At 35.3% G+C, this 24,472-nt stretch overlaps 1 protein-coding gene across 2 annotated transcripts in view; it reads left to right on the forward strand.

Annotated features, from left to right (window-relative positions):
* LOC134542336 (uncharacterized) overlaps positions 1-23,061 on the forward strand; it is a 178,061-nt gene extending 155,000 nt beyond the window's left edge. For both annotated transcript variants that reach the window (XM_063386486.1, XM_063386487.1), the window contains 2 exons: positions 489-716; positions 15,879-23,061. In XM_063386486.1, the coding sequence (XP_063242556.1) occupies positions 489-716; positions 15,879-16,263 (613 nt within the window). In that variant the 3' untranslated portion in view covers positions 16,264-23,061. The remainder of the gene's footprint in view (positions 1-488; positions 717-15,878) is intronic.
* The last annotated feature ends 1,411 nt before the right edge of the window (positions 23,062-24,472 follow it).

The following is a 24,472-nucleotide window of genomic DNA, read 5'->3' on the forward strand; positions in this document are numbered from 1 at the left end:
TTAATAAGGTATAGAGTTCTTTCCTTTTCGTTTTCCGTTTACAACATGGCATCTTTTCTAGTTTAGTTACTAACATCGCCACTAGAGTTGAACTTTTCATCTTGTTTTTCGACCATTTTGCGCTGTAGGATACATACATTTATCTTTGGAGAAACGTTTGTTTACATGACGGTTATGAAGACGATTTACTTTAGACTTCGGCGGTGAAATTCGTATTAACCGTTTACTTATACACGTTAGCAGCTACTTGAGGGATCAAAACAACTTCGTAATTCATATTAACCGTATTTCGTATTAAAAGTACTGAATAACATAGGAAATCATACTTAATTTTCCGGGACTGTGAAAGTACTTCGCATAAACGGGAATTTCGTACTAAGCGGATTCGTATTAATGAGGTTTGACTGTATGTTTGTTCGGATCGGCAAGCAACTGAGGCTGGTTGCAGTAGTTGGCGAGGTGGCAGGAGCAATGACAACCCGTTGCAGACGCTGGCTCGAGACAGACCCGCGTGCAGAGCCGCGCGTGGGGGAGCGCGTGCCGTACGTGATCGTGAGCGGGCCGCCGGCGGTGCCGCTCATACGCCTGGTGCGCTCGCCCCGCGACCTGCTGGCAGATCCCGGCCTGCGAGTGAACACTCCCTACTACATCACCCGTGTCATCATGCCTGCGCTGAAGCGGTGCCTCTCGCTGCTGGGGGCCAACGTGGATGCCTGGTCGGTGGAGCTGCTGCCAGATTTGTGATTTCGTACAACCTGAAGAGACCATAACATAATTTGTACTAACCTACTACCGTGTTTTCTCGCATAATCATCGCACATTTTATTCTAAAATCAAGTTTGAAAAGTAGGGGTGCGACGATTCTGCGGAAAAAAAAAATTATTTGTTAGGTAAAGTTATTCATAAAAACAAAACCCGTTCATGGAAAGTACGTTTATTTTTAAAAAAAGGTGGAGTATACAATAGCACGCCAAACAATCTATATTAATAATTCCTTAAACAAAAACCTTTCTTCAACTTTAAATAGAAAAACCAAAACCCGTTAACGCGAACGCAAGCCACTTGAATCTGACGTGAACTAACGTGTCGTAGTATACACTTGTTACGTTGTATGTTTTTTGCCCGGCTAACCACACATAGAAACGTAACAATACAAAACAAACAATGTTCCTGAGGTTCTGCTTTATTTGGAAATAAAAGAGTTTATTAAATTATCTTTGTTTATTTCTTTAAAAAAAATGTTTTTTCTCATCGTTACATGGCTTCAATACACAATTTTACAAATGAATTTAATTAGAAAAACTTCGTTACTTGTACAGTTTTTGTCTTTTCTTATACGAATTTTAACGATATCTTGGAATTTTGATAGGATGAGGTCCAAATACATACCACAGCACCATACATATTGCCGTTGATGGTCGAGGAGTCTTGTCACTCGCCAAAGAAGAAAAAAAAAACTTAGTAATGTCCCTTGGTTAATTACCTAACTCAAGGTACCGTTGATCGCGGACCGAAATCACACGAGTCGGGCCGATGCCGACGCCTAGGGCCTAAATTTCTAATACATAGTCCGAAAAAAAAATGAAATTAGGTTAAAAAACTACGGCGTGGCCCCAGCCCCTAGGCGTTAAATTGTCCCTTAATAATTTTTCATTTGTTTCGTGACTTGCCGACGATGCGACCGAGTTCGGCGACGATCGAGCAACAAGTGACTTGGTCGACGAGATTACCTTCCCTTGTATAGGTGAAAACAAGGGAGGCAACCCCGTGGGCCAACTGACCAATCACAGTACAGCATTCATCAACATGCCCAAATAAGGAATTTCGGCCGAGCGCATCACACCACGCCAGGACTCGCCCTGATTGGCTGGCTAGTGGTAGCCTCCAGAGACCCTTCCAGACGGTCGCTACAGCTGTGCGTACAACGTGACGCGTAAATCCCAAACACGCATTTACAAAGTGAAAAATAGCTTTCTGGCGCCAGAGTGTCGCGCCTGTCCGCTCTTCCTTCTGTACCTTCCAGACTATTCTCAAAATATTACACTAGCAATATCCAATAGAATATAAAATTACCCAAAAAATTCAAATACAATGTTAAAAATTTAGTAAACAAAGTTGAAATTCATATAAAAACTTTTGTTTAAAAATGATGTCCTGTAAAATTATAATCTATACTGCTTTAATTACTGACATTAATTATCAAATGTTAACATTAATTATTATGAACTAGAGTTAACCCTCAAATTTATAATTAAGTATCTCAAGGAAATAAGTATTTTAAGGCTTTCCATGAAATTTAACCAAAGTAATTAATAACAATTCTTAACAGCTCTGAACTGTTTTCTATATCAACAAAAAAAAATATCCTTCACATCAAACTTATTCTTAATATTCTTATGACCCTTTTTGCTATGCTACATAACCCCCCCTACTTTTTGATTTAATTTGCAAAATTAAATCAAAAAGTACAAAAGTGTAAATTGTTGAAACAAAAGAAATAACATACCATAACAAAAGTGTAAACAAATGTAACAAATTAACATCAACATTAGAAATGCAAATCTTGACACAATAATAGCAAACCATGACTTTTCATATTATAAATCCTTAAAACAAATTTACAAAATTATAACCCAAACATTGAAAAATTAATATAAAATATTTGTTTATATATAAATTCAAAAAACTGTTTCTTAAATATTGCAATATTAATTCCTTGTCAAAAAGCCAAAAATTTGAAAACATCTCTCTTACTACAAAGTGTCAACAATTCTTCACAAACGGTTATCTCCCTCTCATCAGTGCAAAATACAAATAACTTTGAAACTGGTTTCTCTACAAGCTTCAAGCAGACACCCCCTGGTCAACGAAGAATCCTCAATAACAGCAAAAAACTCTGAACAACTTACTTAAACTCCAGGAATTACGTCTCCATGACTATCTCAACGACGATGAATAAACACAAAAACTTCAACATCTTCAAAAACTTACACCTTGGCAGAAACCTAGATGACGACAACAAATCTTCAACTCCAGGAATTACGTCTCCACGACCACCTTAAACGACGACAAATACAAAAACTTCAACTTCGACGACGACAAATAACCTCAAAACAAATTATTTCCTTTAAAATCCCTTAAAAACCGCTGTTACTCTAATTCTCTGCTGCTTATGATAAACTCCTCAAATCCCATGAAATAACCACTTTAACTCACAAATTCACCAATATCTCCACTCCTCATATCTGCACCAACAAAACATTGACAACATTATCACTTCAAAACTGTTGACACAAAATTTTCCTATATTTCATCCCAAAGAAACAACTTCTAATGTTACCCTGTCCATTCCCTCTAATATTACTCAGCTTTTCCTCTACTAATCTTTCAAAAATATGCAAAATGTTCACTATAGTTCACTAGTCCAACATGATAAAATTCTTGATGACCTTAATTTGTTTACAAAATCAACATAAAAATACTTTAAACATTGCACAGCTGATTGTTCATAATAATGTTTCATTGAATTATTCTAAAAAAAATACATACCCAACTGGCAAATATATAATTTTTTTTTTTTTTTTTTTTTAAATGTTTTCCATTCATTCTTCTTATGTATTGTCCATTGCAATGTAACACCATCCAATTTAGTGATAAACAATCCTACCTGTTGCTCATCCGAACCACCAAAATAGTTAACTACTTTCTCACATTTGGTTACAAATTGTATCGGAGTGACCCCTCGGTCATCACCAAACAATTTAGGCACTGTTTTTTCGAAAGTGTTTACTTCGTCTACAGTTAAAACTGAACTTCTAGTATTACCCTGTCCATCCCCTCGAATCTTACTCAACTTTTCCTCCATTTTTTGTAAACACTCTCTACCCACATCATCCCTGAAATTCTCTAACTGGTTATTTATTTTTGAATTTTCTGTAAATATTTGTTCAACATTAGCCTCAAAATTCTCCTTGACTTCCCGAATTTTCTTTTCATTGTAATAGATATTTTGGGAATTCTCAGTTACTTTTAACTGCAAATTTGTGATATCCCCTTGATTCTTGGTTATTTTGTTTTGTACACCTTCATTATGTTGTACAAGTTCGGAAATTTTATTACTATGTTCCTGAACTATTTTACCAGTTTGCGTCAAATTTTCCTGAACTTGGCCCACTATATTTTCACAAGTGTTTAACCTAGACTGTACCGCCTCTATCTGCACTTCACAATTATTTACTTTGCATATACAGGAAGAGATCTGTTCATTAAGATCATTCCTAAGTGCATCAAATCGGCTCTCAAATGTATTGGTTAATTTTTTTTCATTGGCATCTAATTTTTGTTCCATTATATGTCTGAATTCAATCTGACCTTGTGACATTATATGTCTAAATTCAATCTGACTTTGTGACATGTTATGCATCCCTTGTGACATATTATCATTAATTTTTCTAACATTTGATTAGACATACCTGACCCCCCCATAACCTCTACTGGACTACCATTTGCAGGCTGTTCCATATTTTCCGACTGCTCCTGCACTAATTCAATATTCAAATTAGGATCGGACATTCCTGAAGTTTCAGGAAAACCCGCAAGGTCCTCCTGACTGTCTGTACTCATTTTTCTTTTGGTTTTACAATTATAAATGACCAAAAAACGTAAACAACCCTTTAAAAACACATTAAAAAAAAAACTTTAACAATGATAACCACAAATACAAAATTTAGACCATAAAAATGTAAGTTTCTGTCCAATTTAGACTTGCTGTTTCCGGCGATTCATCCCTCGTTGTCCCGCGAAGTACCGAGATGATCTATGTTGCTGGAATCGTGTCCCACGATGTTCTGCGAAGCGCTGTTCTACGATGTTCTAAAATGTAGTTCTCGTCGCATTCCTTTCCCACGATGTCCCGCGCTGTTAAACGGTGAATGCTGGCTTCTCACGCTCGTTTTCGTTTGTTGATGTTTACAAGTACGACGCGAAGATCACACGATCCACTCTCGAATCACTCGTTCACAAGTTATAATTTTGCCGATGTTCCAAAAAGTATTGCCACAGTTAATTTAGACATGATTGGCTTTTACTTGATAAGTTTTTACTGTTTTTCCGAATGTTTACTTTTATCATCAGGCAGTGTCTAAATTCGTGCCCCACGTTGGGCGCCATGTTGTTACGTTGTATGTTTTTTGCCCGGCTAACCACACATAGAAACGTAACAATACAAAACAAACAATGTTCCTGAGGTTCTGCTTTATTTGGAAATAAAAGAGTTTATTAAATTATCTTTGTTTATTTCTTTAAAAAAAATGTTTTTTCTCATCGTTACATGGCTTCAATACACAATTTTACAAATGAATTTAATTAGAAAAACTTCGTTACTTGTACAGTTTTTGTCTTTTCTTATACGAATTTTAACGATATCTTGGAATTTTGATAGGATGAGGTCCAAATACATACCACAGCACCATACATATTGCCGTTGATGGTCGAGGAGTCTTGTCACTCGCCAAAGAAGAAGAAAAAAAACTTAGTAATGTCCCTTGGTTAATTACCTAACTCAAGGTACCGTTGATCGCGGACCGAAATCACACGAGTCGGGCCGATGCCGACGCCTAGGGCCTAAATTTCTAATACATAGTCCGAAAAAAAAATGAAATTAGGTTAAAAAACTACGGCGTGGCCCCAGCCCCTAGGCGTTAAATTGTCCCTTAATAATTTTTCATTTGTTTCGTGACTTGCCGACGATGCGACCGAGTTCGGCGACGATCGAGCAACAAGTGACTTGGTCGACGAGATTACCTTCCCTTGTATAGGTGAAAACAAGGGAGGCAACACCGTGGGCCAACTGACCAATCACAGTACAGCATTCATCAACATGCCCAAATAAGGAATTTCGGCCGAGCGCATCACACCACGCCAGGACTCGCCCTGATTGGCTGGCTAGTGGTAGCCTCCAGAGACCCTTCCAGACGGTCGCTACAGCTGTGCGTACAACGTGACGCGTAAATCCCAAACACGCATTTACAAAGTGAAAAATAGCTTTCTGGCGCCAGAGTGTCGCGCCTGTCCGCTCTTCCTTCTGTACCTTCCAGACTATTCTCAAAATATTACACTAGCAATGTCCAATAGAATATAAAATTACCCAAAAAATTCAAATACAATGTTAAAAATTTAGTAAACAAAGTTGAAATTCATATAAAAACTTTTGTTTAAAAATGATGTCCTGTAAAATTATAATCTATACTGCTTTAATTACTGACATTAATTATCAAATGTTAACATTAATTATTATGAACTAGAGTTAACCCTCAAATTTATAATTAAGTATCTCAAGGAAATAAGTATTTTAAGGCTTTCCATGAAATTTAACCAAAGTAATTAATAACAATTCTTAACAGCTCTGAACTGTTTTCTATATAAACAAAAAAAAATATCCTTCACATCAAACTTATTCTTAATATTCTTATGACCCTTTTTGCAATGCTACACACTTGCCATGAAAGAATGCAGGCTATCAAATGTAGTTAACTCGGCACCTGACAGAGAGCGCGCGTTGCATCCAATCTGCGAGATATCGATATTAGACTACGTGCGCGCGATCTATACGGGAAGCAACATAACCAAACATGAATGATGCGCTGGCTACATTTTTATAAGCGGCACGCCGCGGTAACGCAGACAATCAGATAAAGGAAATACCATTTAAAAACGTCTATAAAAGAAAATTTACACGTCGGACAACTTTGTATTTCTGTTAATTAAATAAATAAGTGGTAATGACCGAAATTAAATTTTAGATTATACCTACACCGCGGCGACGCAGACGATCAGGTAAAGGAAATAACTTTTAAAAACGTCTTTATAAGAAAATTTACACGTCAAACAACTTTGTATTTTTCCGTTAATTTATTAAGTGGTAATGACCTAATAAATATTAGATTTCTACTTTAAAATACATCGTTTTATACGGAAAAGATACCTACACAAAGCGCTTGGCATCTACTAGCGGAACCAAAAACATCATGCGACGTTTACACGTGAAGTTTTTTTTTATCCCAATTTTGACAGCCTAAAATATGGTTGCGACGATTACACACGCGCGACCATTATGCGATAAAACACGGTATTAAGAAATGATTTAGTTCATAAATGTTTATATTAATTTAAATAAATCTGTCAATTATGTATATTTTTTATTTACTGCTTGCAAAACTCTTTTAAAATAAATATAGTTTAAAAAACTAAAGAAACATGCTTTTAAAGATTATCAAACTAAAAAGTTAAAAATAATTTTAAAATTTAATTTATGACAATAGTATATAAGCAATACTAGTATAAATGAGAAAAAATCTTGAGGCGCTTTGTGCCATATTTTTTGTATATTAAGCGCCCCGTGCTTTTTTCTCATTTATACTAGTATTGCGTATATACTATTGTTATAAATTAAATTTTAAAATTATTTTTAACTTTTTAGTTTGATAATCTTTAAAAGCATGTTTCTTTAGTTTTTTAAACTATATTTATGTATAATTATCATAGGGAAATGAGTTACCGACACTACCTATTACCATCTGAGATAACTATTTGGAGTTGCAACGTCACAAAGAAATGGTAAAGTCTCTCCGAATCATTTACAGTTAATGTATGGATATAATCATAGAATTTACCGGGGGGGGGGGGGGGGGGGGGGGGGAACATTTTTTTTTTTCTGCATGGCCGGGAGTAGAACCCACGATCGCTGAATCCGAAAGCTGACGTCACAGAAGTCGCGCGCCTTAGACCGCTCGGCTAACGAACGTAATGAAATGGGTGGGACATTTTACAGTGATGAGCCACTCACTCTTAGTCGAAAGAGTTACAGACGGACAGACAAACAAACATACAGGTGAAGCTAATATAAAGCATGTAAAAATAGAATATGTTCTAACAAAACTTGAACCTAGTTTTTTGCAGTTCTTAATTAACTTTAATTTTTAGGAAAAGTGAAGTAGAATCAAAGATTAATTATCTTTGATTTACACTTTGTAAACTTAATACATTTTAAAGTGTATTTGGCAACCACATATTAAATTTATGAGAAGTTAAACCTCACACAATGCAGGTGTGAAAGTTAATAGTTTTATGTAGGGATGGGATGATTCCAAAATATTCGATTCCGATACCCGATTAGTAGGGGTATGCACTATGCACTTTTCGTGTTTATTTATTCACAGAATTTGAGGTTATTTTTCTGGAAAATCGGTGTTATTTTTCTCTGAAAGGGACGTTATTTTGACTACCAAAATGGATAACAGTAATACGAATTTCATATCTCAAGTGTCATGAAAATTGTTTTCACACTTAATACACACCAAATACTAACTACTTAATATTAAAAAAGATGACATTAAAAAGGTATAATTGAAATTGAATGTCCAGTATTTGGAGAAGTATGAAGTCATTTCTCAATTTTTATTTAAATACTTACTGTAGCAGGTTTCGGCATTTTTGTCAACAAAAGTAATTACGGTAAATTAACACTTTTTTGTTAAAGTATTTATTACTTCGGATAAGTATGTAGGCTTACGCCACGTAAGTATTAGAGCACAACTACCACGCCACGCAAGTTCAATTCATACCGTTTATAAGTTTGTCGTATTCAACCACGCGCGGGCACGGCCGTAAACAGCTTTGTTTTGTTGTGACTTCGTGTGAGGTGCGTGAGCGTGACTGCGCGCGCAGCCTACCGGCTGCCAGCAGCCAGCTGCACTGCTGCTGCTGATTGCATCATTGTGTGAGCTCAGCGAGTAACGACGTGTTGTGTAGCTACTGCGTATTTGTTTGATGTTTTGTGTACAAGTGTATCAAACTATACTCACGTCTTTGCTTACATCGTTCAAGTTATTCAAAACATTCAATTTCGCCTCTATACATGTTTACACCGTTTTTCTTACCATAAATACTAAAAACGTAAAAACATTGTCACATGTTCGCGTGTGAGAGGAAGCAGCGCATCGTACTCTAGTTGAATTATGGCGGCCGTGTTGATTTACTAATTCTGCACCAGGTTAGGCCTACGTTACGGACTTCGTCAGAAGTACGTATTTTTAACATAGTTTAATCAAATAGTTATGGATATCGGGTTTATCTGTTTTCAAACCTTAAGATTCGCGTAAAAATAGTATCCTATAATGTGGATATCGGGTTTATTCGTTTTAAACTGTAAAAATTCGCGTAAAAATGATTTTATTGCAAATTCGTGATTATTCGCTTTAAAATGTCAAAATTCACGTGAAAAATCATTTTATCGCAAATGTGAATTTTGCATACTCCTACCGATTAGCGATTCCTTAAAAAATCCTTCGATTCTCGATACTCACCTAGTCAACTTAATATTAAATAATTCAAATTCTATTTACAACATTTTTTTTTCTGCTTTCAATACATATATAATGTAGCATACATAGGGACCCCAGAAAATGGTAAATAAAAATAGCTCATTTCGGTGTAAAAAAAAATTACAAAAGCGGTGCTAAAAATCAGTGTAAAAATAAGCAATCGGTAGAGACCCCATAAAATAGTGAAAAAAATTATGCCATTGGCGGTGTAAAATACATATAAATGAGGAAAGCAGTGTTTACGAATATGTTATATTGTACATAAAAATACAATTACAGTAGAACCCGTTTATAGTGAACCCGCCTATAATGAATTCCCGTTTATTGTGAATTGCCGTCTCGGTCCCGGCAAAATGATGTGAGGTTATGTATTAATTTATTGGATATAGCGCACAACTGTTGTCAATGTTGATACGTTTTCCCGTGTACCACGAACAAATTTTGCCGACATAATGCACATTTATCTCAAATATTTTCATATAATTACAAGTATTTTCACAAAACGTCTATTCTGGATCACATTTAACGTTTTTCTCCGCAATATGCTACTCGATTGTCCACTTTTCATATTATAAACAAGTCGTAAACGAGTGGCCTCGGTAGGCTACGTGTAGCCAGAAATGGTGCTCAGTTTGGTGAAAATAAAAAAATAGTTTTCCCTGCATAGTTAAAGAATGGGCGAACGCGTGTACATTTAATAAGTTATCAAAATTAAACATAAATTACCGCCACACAAATACGTATGTACATTATAGCAGCAAATTCAATATTTTTACGTCTCATTTTTATCGTTCACGTTTCAGATATTTTGATCGGGTAAGGTTCGTAAGACTACCACTAGATAGAACTCTGTGGACTAATTTTTTCCATAGAAAGTAAGAAATTTTCATTCCAGCTTTAGCAACTGCGATACTAAATGATACGTAGTGATCTTTGATGCGCCAGACTCGTTATTTTACGTTTATTTACTTTTGACGGTAAAAACAATTTCGTGTATAAAGCTGCAAATGTGCTTCAATAAGACATATGTACATAAAAAAGGGCGAAAAACGCGTTAAAAAACGTAAGGCATTTTCTGTGCGAGATAAACTGGACATATTAAAAAGGTAGACTCTAACCCCACTGTCCCGCACGTGTTAATATCAAAGGAACTGGGAATTGCAACATCCACATTAAATACAATATTAAACAAGCTGAACAATCTTCTTTCTCAAGCTTCGAATACACCACAGAGTATTAAACGCCTGAAAAAAGGAAAATACGCCGATGTCGAAGAACCATTAATAGAAAGTTTGTACATGTGTAGTGTATTAAAAATAATATCTGGATTTGCTCATAAAACTGTTGCTTTGAGTATTTTCATTCGTTATTTTCTTGGCTTAGGCCTATGTGTAGTTAAGATTATGCTTTTGAGTATGTATTGCCAATATAAAAGTTTTCCCAGAAATAAAGTTTCCCCTCTATAGTGAACATATAAACTACTCCCTTCAGATTCATTATAACAGGGTTCTACTGTATAAATAGCTGTTAAATTTTGTATGTGAAAATCTTCTTTACATAAACAGGAAAAATGTAAAAACTTCGTTAAATGATTCATTTGATTAACATTGGTATACTTTTTGATTACAATACTTCACATATGATACCTAGGTACTAATCATCTCAAGAAAATACTTATTCTCACATGGTACTTTGGTACAGTTTTAAAAACTGTTTTGTAAGTCAGTATTTTTTATACAGTATCAAAGTGATGTCTCATTTTGAAAAAAAAATATTTGTTGTAAAACTAAAAAACACGGGCTTTACAAGACTAAACACGTCTTAAAAAAGTAAAAAACATTCGAGATATTCCATTAAAAATCCTAAGTTACAATACACAGTATTTCAATATCCAAATTCAATTATAGAGTCTATCTCACTGTACATACTATAAATTCTCCTCTGCAGGCAAGTTTGGTTGGTACACAAATGTGTAACACAACAGTATCTTTCATAGGCACTACAAAATAGCAGACTCTGCCTTACATCGGCCCACTTTGTCTGTCGTTTCATCACACAAGAATACAATCTGTTTGTCTTCTACAGTGTGCCTTACTGCTTCCTTATTTGCCTGGTCAATTTTTGGGACATAAGTTTCTCTAAGAGTGTTGGCTGATGGCAAATCCCCAGCACCTAAAATGTATACATAACTTACAATATACTTATAAATAGGTAGCATTTATAAGGTTATCGCTGAAAATATTAATGGCCTAATTTACTCAAAACAATTCTTAGCCAAACCTAACCTAACCTTTTCAAGATTACTGCTGGATTACATAGTCAAACCATCAATCAATCAATCAGTCAAAAATATCTTGTGGTGTGCTCACCATTTCACAATGCAATCCATCCTATTTATGTGTTTGTTAATCTGAGGTACTTGCATATTTATTTGAAGTAAAGGTAAGTTGGGCCTAAAGGTAAGTTAATCGATAATATTGTATTGTAGGCCTACATATGCTTATGAACTTTTATTAGAGGGGGAAAACATTTCTAAATAAATAAGGCTAACCTTCAACCTGGGTGTTAAACCATTCCCTCATAGCTGGATGATCAGCTTTTTCCAAAGGAATGTTAACTTACAGCATCATATTAACAAAATCAGAAACAAATTCTTGTTTTCTGCACTTTCAAGCTTGTTTGCCTTTTTATTCACACTGTCGACTATCGAGATTTGTTTAGACACGGTAGAATTTGCTTGACAAAATAATTGTCTTTTTTGTTTTGTTTTGTTTTGTGTGTGTCATTTGCCACATGCTTTTTGCACGTGTCTTTGTGTGTCCAATCAACCCGCACGTTGCAGAACTTGCACATCATAATTTTGTCCCGCTGATCAAAAATATAAAATCCATCCGATTTCATCTCTCTTTCGCGATCAAACATTGTCGAAGTTTTCGGCATCTTAGCCATAAATTCAATTGTATCACAAAACGTGGACGGTAATTGTAAACACTCATAGATATGTGCACGTAAAAATGACTGCCATCTTAGCTCCATGCGATTAATTTAGGTTAGAAAAATTGACACCAGTGTGCCTTGCGGCAGAAACGACCATTATTCAAAACACGAAAACTGTGGCCAGTCAATTTTGTTATGTTGGTAGTGCGCACATATCGATTTTTGAAATTTGTTTCATTTCGTTATCATTTGCGATGGCAATATTTACTGCTTGTAAACAAGTAATAAAAATACGTGGATTTCAGTAACGTGTCAAAACGAAGATGATAATATCACGGCACTAGTCTTTGTCTATGTTTATTTCAAGCCTATGTTTATGATGGCGCAAATAAATAGAACTTGCGACATAAGGACATTATTTTGTGCGGAAAAGCGTGAATTTCGCGCGAAAATCCGTGAATTTCGCGACTATGTCGAAATCAAAGAAAACTCACAAAATTTGTTTAAAGTATCAAATATTCGCGTTATTTCGTGAATTTCGCACTTCACCATTTTTCGGGGTCTCTAAGCATACATCATAAATTCATATTTATCAAATTTGAGTACACAACTAAGTTATTAACATTAACTCATATAAATGTTTACATCATTAGAAGTTAATGGCTCATATGTCAAAGGGGTCAAACTAATCTAAAATTTGTTTTGTAATACAGAATAAACTATAAAAAAATATTTTAGGCTTTCCTTGAGCAGTATAAATTATTTTCGTTCATACAACTTGCCTAACTTAGAGAAGGGTACAAATTAACTATAAAATTTGTGAAATGAAACAGTAATAAAATTAAGCAACAACTAGAGAACTAGCAAATGAAAGTGTTGTACTTGATTGTGGTATTTCGGCGTTAAGTTACATTTAAGAAACACACACAAATTAATTCGTAGTTATTTCGGCATTGTGGTCAATTTTGACATTCGGCGTTGTGGTAACGACCCAACAAATACTATAAAACACTGTTGACCAACTAATCATCATCACACCATTCGAAAATGAATGTTTGTTTACATTTTTCCGCGTTTTGGCGCGATTTTAAATGTTTGTGTTGCCCCATACGGCTGGGTGACAAAGTAAAGATAATTCCCAAAGTTCCCTTTAAGAGTTTCCAGAGCCTGGTACCTTGTTCGCCCAATAATCTTCTTGATACTACGACGCTGTTCCAACTATATGCCAGCGCCCCCGGCTGACGTATGGCCACTCACGTAAGGCTGTTCCAAACACGTTCGCCACCGTTCACCCAATCATCTGCTTGCTTTTGTATTTATCCGGTGTCGCGGTGTGCGTAGGCTTTATCTATCCAAGCATTATGCCGGAAAGGAAATAAACTCCGTAGTTTTGCGTATTTTTAAAGTATATTTTTGGGTTTAACACTATAACGTGAGCGTGTATAAGCTCTTGTTTTGCTTTAGTGCATTTATGATTAATGTTCAGTGGCGGCCATGTTGCGGTGTTTGTTTACCAGTGACGAGACAAGTATTTTACCCAGTATTTAAATTTCGCATAAAAACACTGCGATTTCGCGTTTAAATACTAAATTTCATGTAAAAACGTTGTGTTGTGGCGATTTCGCGTAAAAACTGTATTTTGCGGTGATTTCGCGTTTATCGTCGTTTGATCGCGAAAAGAACAGGCCCCTACTAATACACAGTGATAATTTTTTATAAATAATTTTTGTACTTTGACTTGTGTATAACATCGACCCAAGTTTTAGATATGGTTTATTTGGGGAAATATGACTGTGTTATATATGCATCTAGTCAGTCACAACCCCACTCAACGAGTCGTTAAATAATTGTATCTGACAGATTTGCAATGTTGTGAAATGATTTTTTTGCCACATGCGGGAATCGACTTTTATCACCGATTCTTGATTATTGATTATTAAAGTAGAATTGGTAGGTATCGATGAAATTAGGAATCGGTTTTCCCATCCCTAGTTTTAAGTGCTACTTAATTCAGATAGTTTGTTGATAAAAAAAGTTATGATCCCTATTTGTATCAATCATTTTCTCTTTTATTTGCTCAATGTTGGAAAATACATAATACAGTATAATCAAGCAGTGCCTGCCTTTTTTTTTTTTATGTGGAATAGAAATAGGTAGAAAATTTGTACGGATCTGGTGAAAAATATTTTACCACAAACATAAGGAAACAGGCCTCTGCTAAATTTCTAAATATATATATATATTTTTTAGTATATTAATTTTTAACATTAATTGTTTTTAAATCATTTTTGCTTTTGTTTAAATTTTATGATGATTTTAAAATTACTATGTTTTGTTTACAATTTTTTATTCTTATCAAAAACATAGTATTTTAAGGTAATGTTTTAAGTTGTAAAAACATTTTAAATATTATGAAATGATGCGTTAATATTTAAATTAACGGTTAAGTGTTTCCTAATTTGTAAAAAAATATATATATATTTGTTTAGTTTAGCTTGCTTAAATTTTTTTTGTTGAAATGGTAGCATTGGTGGAAGGACAGGTATTAAAAGGGGCAGCCACAAAAGTGTTTGCACTGCTTCTTTTCATCATCATGTGATATTTGTACTAACCATTCTTTAATATGTGTTATGTGTTTCCTGTAGGACTAAAACAACTTTGTACAACATACATTGTCGTATAAGACGTGTGGTGTAGAGAGGGTGGTAGGCCTGTAATTGAAGCCGAGTGCAAGATGGCGGCGGGTCGTTACGTCGTGCATGTTGTGATTCGGTTCAGGAGTTGTAGGATAGGATGTTGGAGAGCAGTAGATGTAATAACAGCAGGCCGAGAGTTGTTAGGGAGGATATAATAGCAGCAGCGAGTATTTTTTTTTTTTTTCCCACTCTGGCAAGCACACGGGCAAATGTAAACAAAAATCATTATGGATATGTTTCCCGCAATTTTTGAATTTGTTCCAGGGTGTGACATCTAGCTCACATAATGAAAACATTTGGAGTATTATTTTGTTGTAAACAAAATTAAAAACAATGATGAAGTATGTGCAATTTTTTTTTACCGTATGTGGGGCAGAGCTGTATAACTTTGAAACCTCATTAGTTTGTCCTTTCCCCCCACACACAACCAACATCCAAGATGGTATTTCCCAACAATTTGGCATTGCTCACACAACACTCCAAACCCAAACCGAGAAAGATGATGGAATCATTCAAATTCAATAACTGGAAACAGAACGATTTGAATATGTTGCAAAATTCATGGCAGACCTATGACGGCTCAGCATCCACTGCATTAAAACGGATTTTACTAACAAGGTTTTACTGTATTTCAGTTCTTCAGTTTATATTTTAGATAAGAATTAAATTAATTTTTACCATTATAATCATTTTATGTAAGAAAAAATCTTTATTAGGCAACAAAATATTATCATTAAAAATGTTTTGGCACCATCTCTGTAAACTATGGTATTAAGTACTTTTATATCTGAAGGCTAAATGATGTGGAGCATGCATGTTTGAGCGAGGTGAGGAGAGAGTGGGAACGGTAAAGTGATGTTGGCAGGTACGCTGGCATGCCTCGCCGGGCCGCTCCCTCCCTACCTCTGGCTGGTCCTCGCCCCACAAAGTGCAGCACCATCTCCCAGTACTTCGCGACGGTGAACTGCGCCGTGTGCGACCAGCCTACGCACGGCGGCCTGTGCCCTGCCTGCCTCGAGCTGCCCCACAAGGTGGCTGCCGTGCTGGGCGACAAGGTGCGCTCCTGGGAGAGGGCCTACTCCAACATCACGCAGGTGTGCCGCTCCTGCTGCGGCCGTCTCGAGCCGATCGACTGTGTGTCTGTGGACTGCCCCGTGCTGTTCCGGCGCAGCCAGGCCCGTCGCGACCTGCTGCAGGAGACGTTTGCCCGCGACCTGCTCGCACGCCACCTGCCCTCGTGTGACTGGTAGCTGCGAGTGTACTGCGGACCCTCAAATATTCTATTTCGTTTCGACATTTGCTTTTCAAATGTGAAGTTTTTGTAGGAATACACTCCTGGTGTTTTAATGGTTTAGATTCTGTGTAAACATGATCTGTCTCGGTGATACAAGAGATGGAATGTATGTATGTTTCGTTTGTCGGTGTAAAACAGTGAAACTGCTGTCGATACTAATTTATTAGATGTGTATGTCGGAAACCCGTAGCTTGCCCATCCACATATGTACATTCATGTTACAAATGCTTGTCATTTATCGTTTATTGCCTTTTAGTTATAAAGGGAGAGAAATAAAAATTTTGTAAGTGCCATGTTAGTTTAGGTAAAAGAATTGAATGTGATAATGTTTAAATGCATGTTGTTTGTATAAATTGTTTTTTTGTGAAAGTTTATACATTTTATACAATTTCATTTTATTGTTTGGTTTTTTAATAGGTCTGCTGTTTGGAGAAAGTGTGTAGATTTTGGTTGTGCAATGATTGGGTAACTGTTTCTCGTGATGTGCAGTGAAAGCTGCTTGTCAATAATGAATAGTGTTGAGAAGTTTGGAGTTTAATATTTATGTGACCTACACCAAGCCTTTCAGTCTTGTCACTGCACTGATGCACCAACAGGTTTTTTTTGCAATTTACCTCCATTTCTTCTTCCTGCTAGTTTATATTTTTCCTCTTAATGTGAAAATGCAATATACTGTGTCTGTGTTAATAAAATAATAAATTAATTAAATTTCTAGTTTCTCCAAAAATGAAACTAAACCTAATATTTTGTGAATGTTATATTTTGGTGCAAATTTAATGTATACACTAGGATTATCCTTCCTTACAGATTAATAATAACTCAAATTATATATTTTAACATGAAACCAAGTAAATAATACTCTCAGGAAAGCTAAAAAGATTTTTTTGGCTATTGATATTTATTTATTTATTTGTTTATTGTTTTTACAAATTTTGGTTCAACAATGGGTTAACATACTATCATGGGCTCAAGTTTAATTCATGTACCTGTCAGTTTCTTTATTAAGTCAGGTTGGTCAGTCTAAAGTATTTATATAATTTTTCATATATCAGCAGCATTTATGAACCCAATAAGTGTTGCATATTAATGAGGTAATATTCCAGGTGCTGGTAAAGAGCTGTAAGGGTTAATTGCATACCAAATAGGTTTTGGCATGCTTTAATGTTGATGTAAATTTGGCAAATTTATTTTTTGCAATGAAACTAGGCCACAATACATAGGATTCTAGTCTTGTGGTGAGGTGGAAAAATATTTTCAAGCAATGCCTGCTGGATAATATATATTAGTTAATAGAATAATGTATATAGTAAAATATTAATATATATTTATTTTATGAAAGAAAATTTGAACAAATATGTTAATTGTTCTTATACATGAATGAAAATGTGATGTAATTTTATATATATATGCATTTATAACATGTAAAATGTCCGTTATGCCAGTCATAGTTGATTTTTAATTCTTGATACTTTTGCGTGGAGTTGTTTACTAGGCATCAAAAGGGCTGAAAAAAAAATTTGTTATCAAGTTCATGTTGACTTTGACTCTTGCTACTCTCGAGAAGTGAAAAGATAGTGTGGATGAAACAAACCTTTCGTTTAAACATTGTGACCAAAGATCTTCCGCATTGGTCAGAGAAAAGTCCCAATTTTTCATTATACCACAAAATATGCTCCATTGTTTCCAGAACTCACCCCAAGCATCATGGGTCACTACTATTGGCCATGGCCGTGGCAGATTTCTTCCCTAATTTCTCCAACATTAATCATGTTTGTCCGGATGCTGATGACCAAAAACATTTACCAAAACATTCTATCTCTACAGTTTGAAATTATGTTTCAAAGTAAAAACATTACCGTAAGTCACCTCTGCACGTGGGTTGGGTAGCGTTTATAATTTTCATGGTGAGGGTCACCCTGGAATATGGGTCACAACCAACGACATATATATATATCGTAGACCCTGCTTCGTTTATGCGCTCCACACAACCGCCTTGAGGTCAACATTAAACAGCTGATTGTGGGCTACTCGGGTTTGTTATTGTATGCAGCGTAATGGCAATTTGTGATACGAAACATGGTTCTGAATTAATTAGAATACATATGCGTGTATTTGCTGTAAGATATGGTGATAATTAAATGACTTACACACCAATAAAGGTGCTTTAAATATTCCTGTGGTTTATTTATATCATTTTACTGATGTACGGCATATTTTGGAGCACAATGTGAAGTGTTAGTGTTCGTCCTTCTCACAGCATAAATTTTTTTCAAATGTGTTTTTTTTTTTGATTACTTTAACACTATTATATTGCGTGTTTTGTTCAATTATAGAATAATTAGAAACTTGAAAACCTAAAATGTTAACTCAGTGTTGGCATAATGAAGTTTTAAAATTACAATAATTTTACGATAGCGTCATGTTCGGCATGTTGAGCTGGGATTAAATATACAAAAAGTTGCTAAAATTAAAGAATATTAATTAATTAATTGTACTTTTATCAAATGTCTCTAAACAAATATTTCGTTAGGTTATAGTATGACACTGAGATCTGGGCTGTGAGATCTGGGCTGTATATGTACTTGGCCTAAAACCATATATTGCAAGGAAAATTTTTTTGTGAATGTTCAAAGCATTTCTCAGTAGCATTAACTATTTAGTGTTAGTGTTACGAAATGCATGACTTCGGGGTTTCACATAATTAAAATTACCACTGCATCCCTTGATGCATTACTTTCATTGACAAAAATGGTTCTGAATATAGTGTTCAAACAAACTTTATGCAAAGCCAAATTTGAGAGCTCAATCCTACAATACATTTCAGCCAAACGACATAACTTTACAACATCTTCAGCAGGTCTCACCAATCCACCAATATTCTTCCTGTTCAAAGGCATTTCACCAAGGCACTTCTTACTTCTGCTGGGTGAAGTCAGAGAGAAGAGAGAAGAGAGGAAATGCAAGCTACTCTTTCACATTTTCCTTAAATAAAAATTACTAAATACAAAAGCAAAAGCATGGGAAATAGCACTTGAAAACAGTACTTAGGAGGACATTAGCATCTTGAAAACCTTTTGTTGTAGACACATGAACACTGCATACGTTGTCAAGTTCACGGACACATACAACAGTGGGATATGAAGGAGAACTACCAACACTGCTCTAGATATGATAGCGTTACTTTTTATCTAAAACCAGCCATGTCATTTTTGAATTTTCCATTGTAAGGAAATATTATAATTTTTTGAATTTTTGTGTGTGTGTGTGTGTGTGTGTAAATACACACACATACATACATACATACACACACACACACACACACACACAGGGGCGTAGGAACCCGGGGGGGGGGGGGGGGGGGCAAGGGGGGACTTTCTAGATCGTGATATTTTTATTTTATAATATTATTCTGCCCAACTTTATTTGTAATTTCTTCACTCTCAAATTTAACTTAAGGAAACAATAATAATTTTAACATCGATGTATCCAATGTAAAACTGCTTAAAAAGTGCTATTTTGCACTTTTAAAATCAAAATTTTCCGGTGGAGGACCCCCGGACCCCCCGTCTTAGTAAGAGGGGAATGGGTTTACATGACCTCAAAATCATTATTTGTCCCCCCCAACTTTATGAACACAGCTACGCCAATAATGAAAGGCATCAAATGTTTCCATTTGTGTCAAATGAAAGGTTCAACCACCCTAATTAGCATTGGTTTTTGTTTCTCGTTTTTTGAGATTGTGCTTCTCTGAAGGAGCACAGAAAATAAAGTGAAACCTTTTTCTCAGAGGAAGCACGAAGAAAATGTAAAAAAGGAATAAATTTATGTTAAAAATATAAGAAGTGTGTATTTGTAGCTGAGAAAACTAATGTAAAATAAAACTTTGTTTCATATAATAATTTTAAGGAGTATGGTGCAAAGTAGACTGTGTTGTGACTTTACAATTATTCTCAGAAATTTTTCTATGTTTAATGTTTGATTGAAGTGGTGACCCTCAGTATCTTTGCTCACTTAATTATCTTGAATGACAGGGTAATATTGGTGCATCATTGCTAGTGACTACCTAGTATTTTATAGAAATATGTACAGCTTAACATAGTTTTGTGTTTGCATTATTTTATGAAGTGCTCAAAGATGATATATGTGTATATGTACACCACATGCTGATGCTTGAAAATTGAATGATTCCTTTGTTTAGAATTTAAAGTTGTAAAATGTAATGAAAGGTAATGTAATTATATAATTTATTTTCTGTGCTGTTCTGATTCCAATGCTTTAAGTGTCACAATTGTTCAATGTTTTGTCTTTTTAAATTCATGGGTGTCAGTTTAGAAAATACAATGCCCAATTACCTAGTTAGAATTACTGATGTTATTTTTAATATTACCCAATCCCTCCATCAATATCCATTTTAGATATTAAATGTTAACAGAAATTACTCTTAAGCCTACTATGCACTCATTAATTCATTGTCATTATTTAATATTTATTTACATTTTGCATTTCTTAATTTGAAGAATTTTTAAAAGCTGCACTTAAACATGATATTTTATACATAATTGTGACAGTTTCATTTTTAAAGTTTTGGGACCATCCCACAAGAATAACCAAATAAATCGTTGATTTCAATCTTTCCAAGTAAAAGTCAATGCTATAGGCTACTTATTACATTTTCAAGGCAAAGCCTCAGTATGTCTTGTTTATTAGACACCAGAGTTAGTACAATGCGGAATGAAAACTATACGGGTTGGAATACAAGTGTCCAATTAGGTTAAGGTGAGTTAGTTAAACCATTTGTCAACATGGTCGTTGGTTGGTCCCATTTGAGGAAAATGTTACCTTAAGTATAAGAAGCTGGCTTCTGCCCTAACTTAACTAGTTTGTCCTCCTCTTAGCTAACTACAGTGGAACCTTGCTACTACGAGAGCTGGCAATGGCAGGAAATGTCCTTGTAACTACGAATACTCGTGACAACCAAACAATAGAAAGTTGTAGTCAAAATTTAGATTCACAAAACCAGACAAAAATGGTAGAGTCTTTCTATACATCTTTGTCCTATTTTATTACTTTGAAAGGAGAGAAAGTTAGTCTGCACCATCACCTCTACGCATTCTTATGCCTCTATTTCTGCACTACTGCAAAACAAAGGTCATGTGAAGGGGAAGCTCAAATGCTGTTGTTTAAAAGCCACTGCGACAACCCTACAACCACAATTTTCAGCACACTTTTTTTCCCCTTCCAACCTTCTGTGTATTCCATTCTTCTACCAGTTTCTTCCTTAAGAATTAAAATGTGATAAGCTACTCTTCATCAGTTTCTTCTTGAAAACAAACGCACATGTTTTGTTTCATTTAAATGTACGGTATGATGACGTTAAAAGTTTTATATTTAGCTTTAAACTGTAAGTGATGCAGTTTGCAGGAAATAGGGTCGCAGGAGGAGAGTTGGCTGTTAGCACATGTGGGGCGGTAAAATATAGAAATTTGATTTATAACATCAATACTTTGCAGTATACTTTTCACGGACCTAAGACCGGGAAGTTTTCCCAAATCAAACATGGATTGCTGCAATGTGTGCGGGAATTGCGGAGCGGAAGCCGCAGTGGTAATCATGACACTTTGCAGTTAAAAGTGTGGTTATACACAAAGTGAAAACTTTTTTTTTTTTTCAGGCGCAGGATTACGTGCTTCATGCGATGTAAACTCCTGTCCAGTTAAAAACAAAGATTGTATAGGTTTCCAGCATTTACAAGGGCGTGAAAGGGAAAAAGAACCGTTAACACTGCTTGATGATCACGTGTACTCGCAACACTAGAGCAGCAGACAGTAACTTGGAAAGAGCTTTGTTGCAGCGTCGTGGACAGACAGACCAGAGGGCAGCAGGTGTAACAAAAGTGAAAAGTGTTTACTAGCCGAGTCATTTTGTATTCTAATTTTACTCTTTCTGGCGAATCCATGCTCACACTCTTGTATTAGCGCAAAAATTTTTTTGGCTATGTCTAAGGCTTTGAGCTTTTAAAAATGTAGTTTGACATAAAATCAGACTACATGGACACAGGCATCCTTTGTAAAGATATAATGAACACTGACTTAAAAAAAAAAATAAAAAATACTGCTAGTTGTTGCAGTTAGTCCCCCGACTTAGCCATGCACTCACACTCTCGATTAGTCTCTGTGTATAATGCCTGAATAATCGGGTTTTTTTTATCAACTATTGTGATTTTCCCTTATTTGAAGATGCAATGTAAATAAGTCAGCCATGCACTCACTCTCTTGATTAGTCTCTGTGTATAATGCCTGAATAATCGGTTTTTTTTTTATCAACTATTGGGATTTTCCCTTATTTGAAGATGCAATGTAAATCAGGCTTTCTTACAAATAGACCAACATAGAAGCACTCATTGCACAATAAATTAGTGATTTACAATGTCAAACTGACTGCATTACAGAACTATCATAACTATTAAGGTCTTGAGGTATCTCGTACTTGTAATTGCAAAGTTCCACTGTATGTAAAAGATTGTGTGGGAGCTCATGTATGAGGTGGGAAACAAAAAGAGAATTGCTAGAGTTATAACGAAAAATGTATGAATGCTCCCAGCTAAGGGATATGTCTCGTGAGTATGTGCATGCATGTATGCAAGACAGAGATCAGGAAGAATATGGATTGGAAGAAACTATTAATATTTGTTGTCTTGACAGTTGTAATAAACGGGTAAATAAATAAATGAACGTTGTAATTTGTCTGGTGAAAACAGTGAGAGTTGTTCTGATTTACCTTGTTCCCATGTATTTTGTTCCTTGAGTAACATGCCACACACTTTAACACAGCCATTTTATTTTTAATTATATTTTCAGTGTGTGCAGCTAGATTTTTGTTAATGTGTTTGTTTTTGAAAAGTTTTTTATTCATGAAAATGGCAAACGACTTAATACTGAGAAAACTTACCTGCCAGTTTCTTAGTTTCTTGTGTGTGGTTGAGGTTTGTGAAAAGTTATTGATTGTTAAGTGAAAATTTTTATTTGATGTGTTTTCATACACGTTACCTTCAAATAAACAAGATGTAATTTATAATACAAAAAAGCATTCATCAAAGACCATTCATAAATTTTTTAGCATGAAATTTTTTAACGTGGGCTATAATTTTGCAGATTATGTGAAAAGGCATCAAAAACATAATTACTAAACCAAATACAACCCTAAAACACCAAACAGTAGCCTGTATCATTCTTTAAAATCTTTCTGGTCGTGAAAATTACGTTGAAAATGTTTTTTTTACACTTAATTTACAAAGTGAGTCATTTCGAAGATTAAAAGTCAACTTAAGAGGATTCATCACAGCTGCTAAAATTGTGTGCTGCAGGGTCTCGCGGTTCCAACTCTCAATGGCGTAATTTTAATACTGAAAAGAAATAAAAAAATTTGATAAATATATAAAGGTATAAGGAAGGTTCTTAGTGAATAATTTTTTGGATTAAATAAGTTTTATCCCGCATTGAAAGTACTATTTCTGAGCTGTTTTCAGCGTGATTTTCAGAAGTTATAATTGAATATTTCATAAATATTTTTCATTGTAAACATAGTGTTAACCACATAAAATAAATTTATTTCTGTGTATTCACTGTCGAAATTGAGAAATTTGATGAAAATTATATATTTCTAAAGTAATGCACACATTGCTGGGCGAAAAATATGATTGTCGTGCGGGAAACATGGTGGTGGGAGGCAGAGAAGAGAAGAAGAGGTGTAGACAGCGAGAGCCCTCCCCCCTGTGGAGCTGCTAAGCTGACCCCTGCTGGGCGCAGGACTCTGCCCGAGCCTGACAACAACAATAGGGTAGAGTGCAGGGGGTGGGGTTTACCACTTCCTGTGGAGCTGTCCCAAAACTGAGGTTCGCAACTCTCCAGAAGAAGTGTAGCTATCAATGGCTCGGAAGTCTAGATTGTTTTTATCAGCATACAGGAAAAAGATGCGCAGGCCAGAGGTACTACGTATGGAAACACTTCTAAAATTTCAAGTAGTCAATCAGTATGCTAGTGAGTGAAGGAATTTGTGTTTTGACAAATAACTCCCATAGCTCAGCTCGCTGGAACAGTAACCTATCGAGACAACTATGGTAGAAAAGATTATAAAATGTGTGTTTATAATATTACGTATTAAATTAA

This window comes from Bacillus rossius, assembly GCF_032445375.1.
Source record: "Bacillus rossius redtenbacheri isolate Brsri chromosome 4 unlocalized genomic scaffold, Brsri_v3 Brsri_v3_scf4_2, whole genome shotgun sequence".
Lineage (NCBI taxonomy): Eukaryota > Metazoa > Arthropoda > Insecta > Phasmatodea > Bacillidae > Bacillus > Bacillus rossius.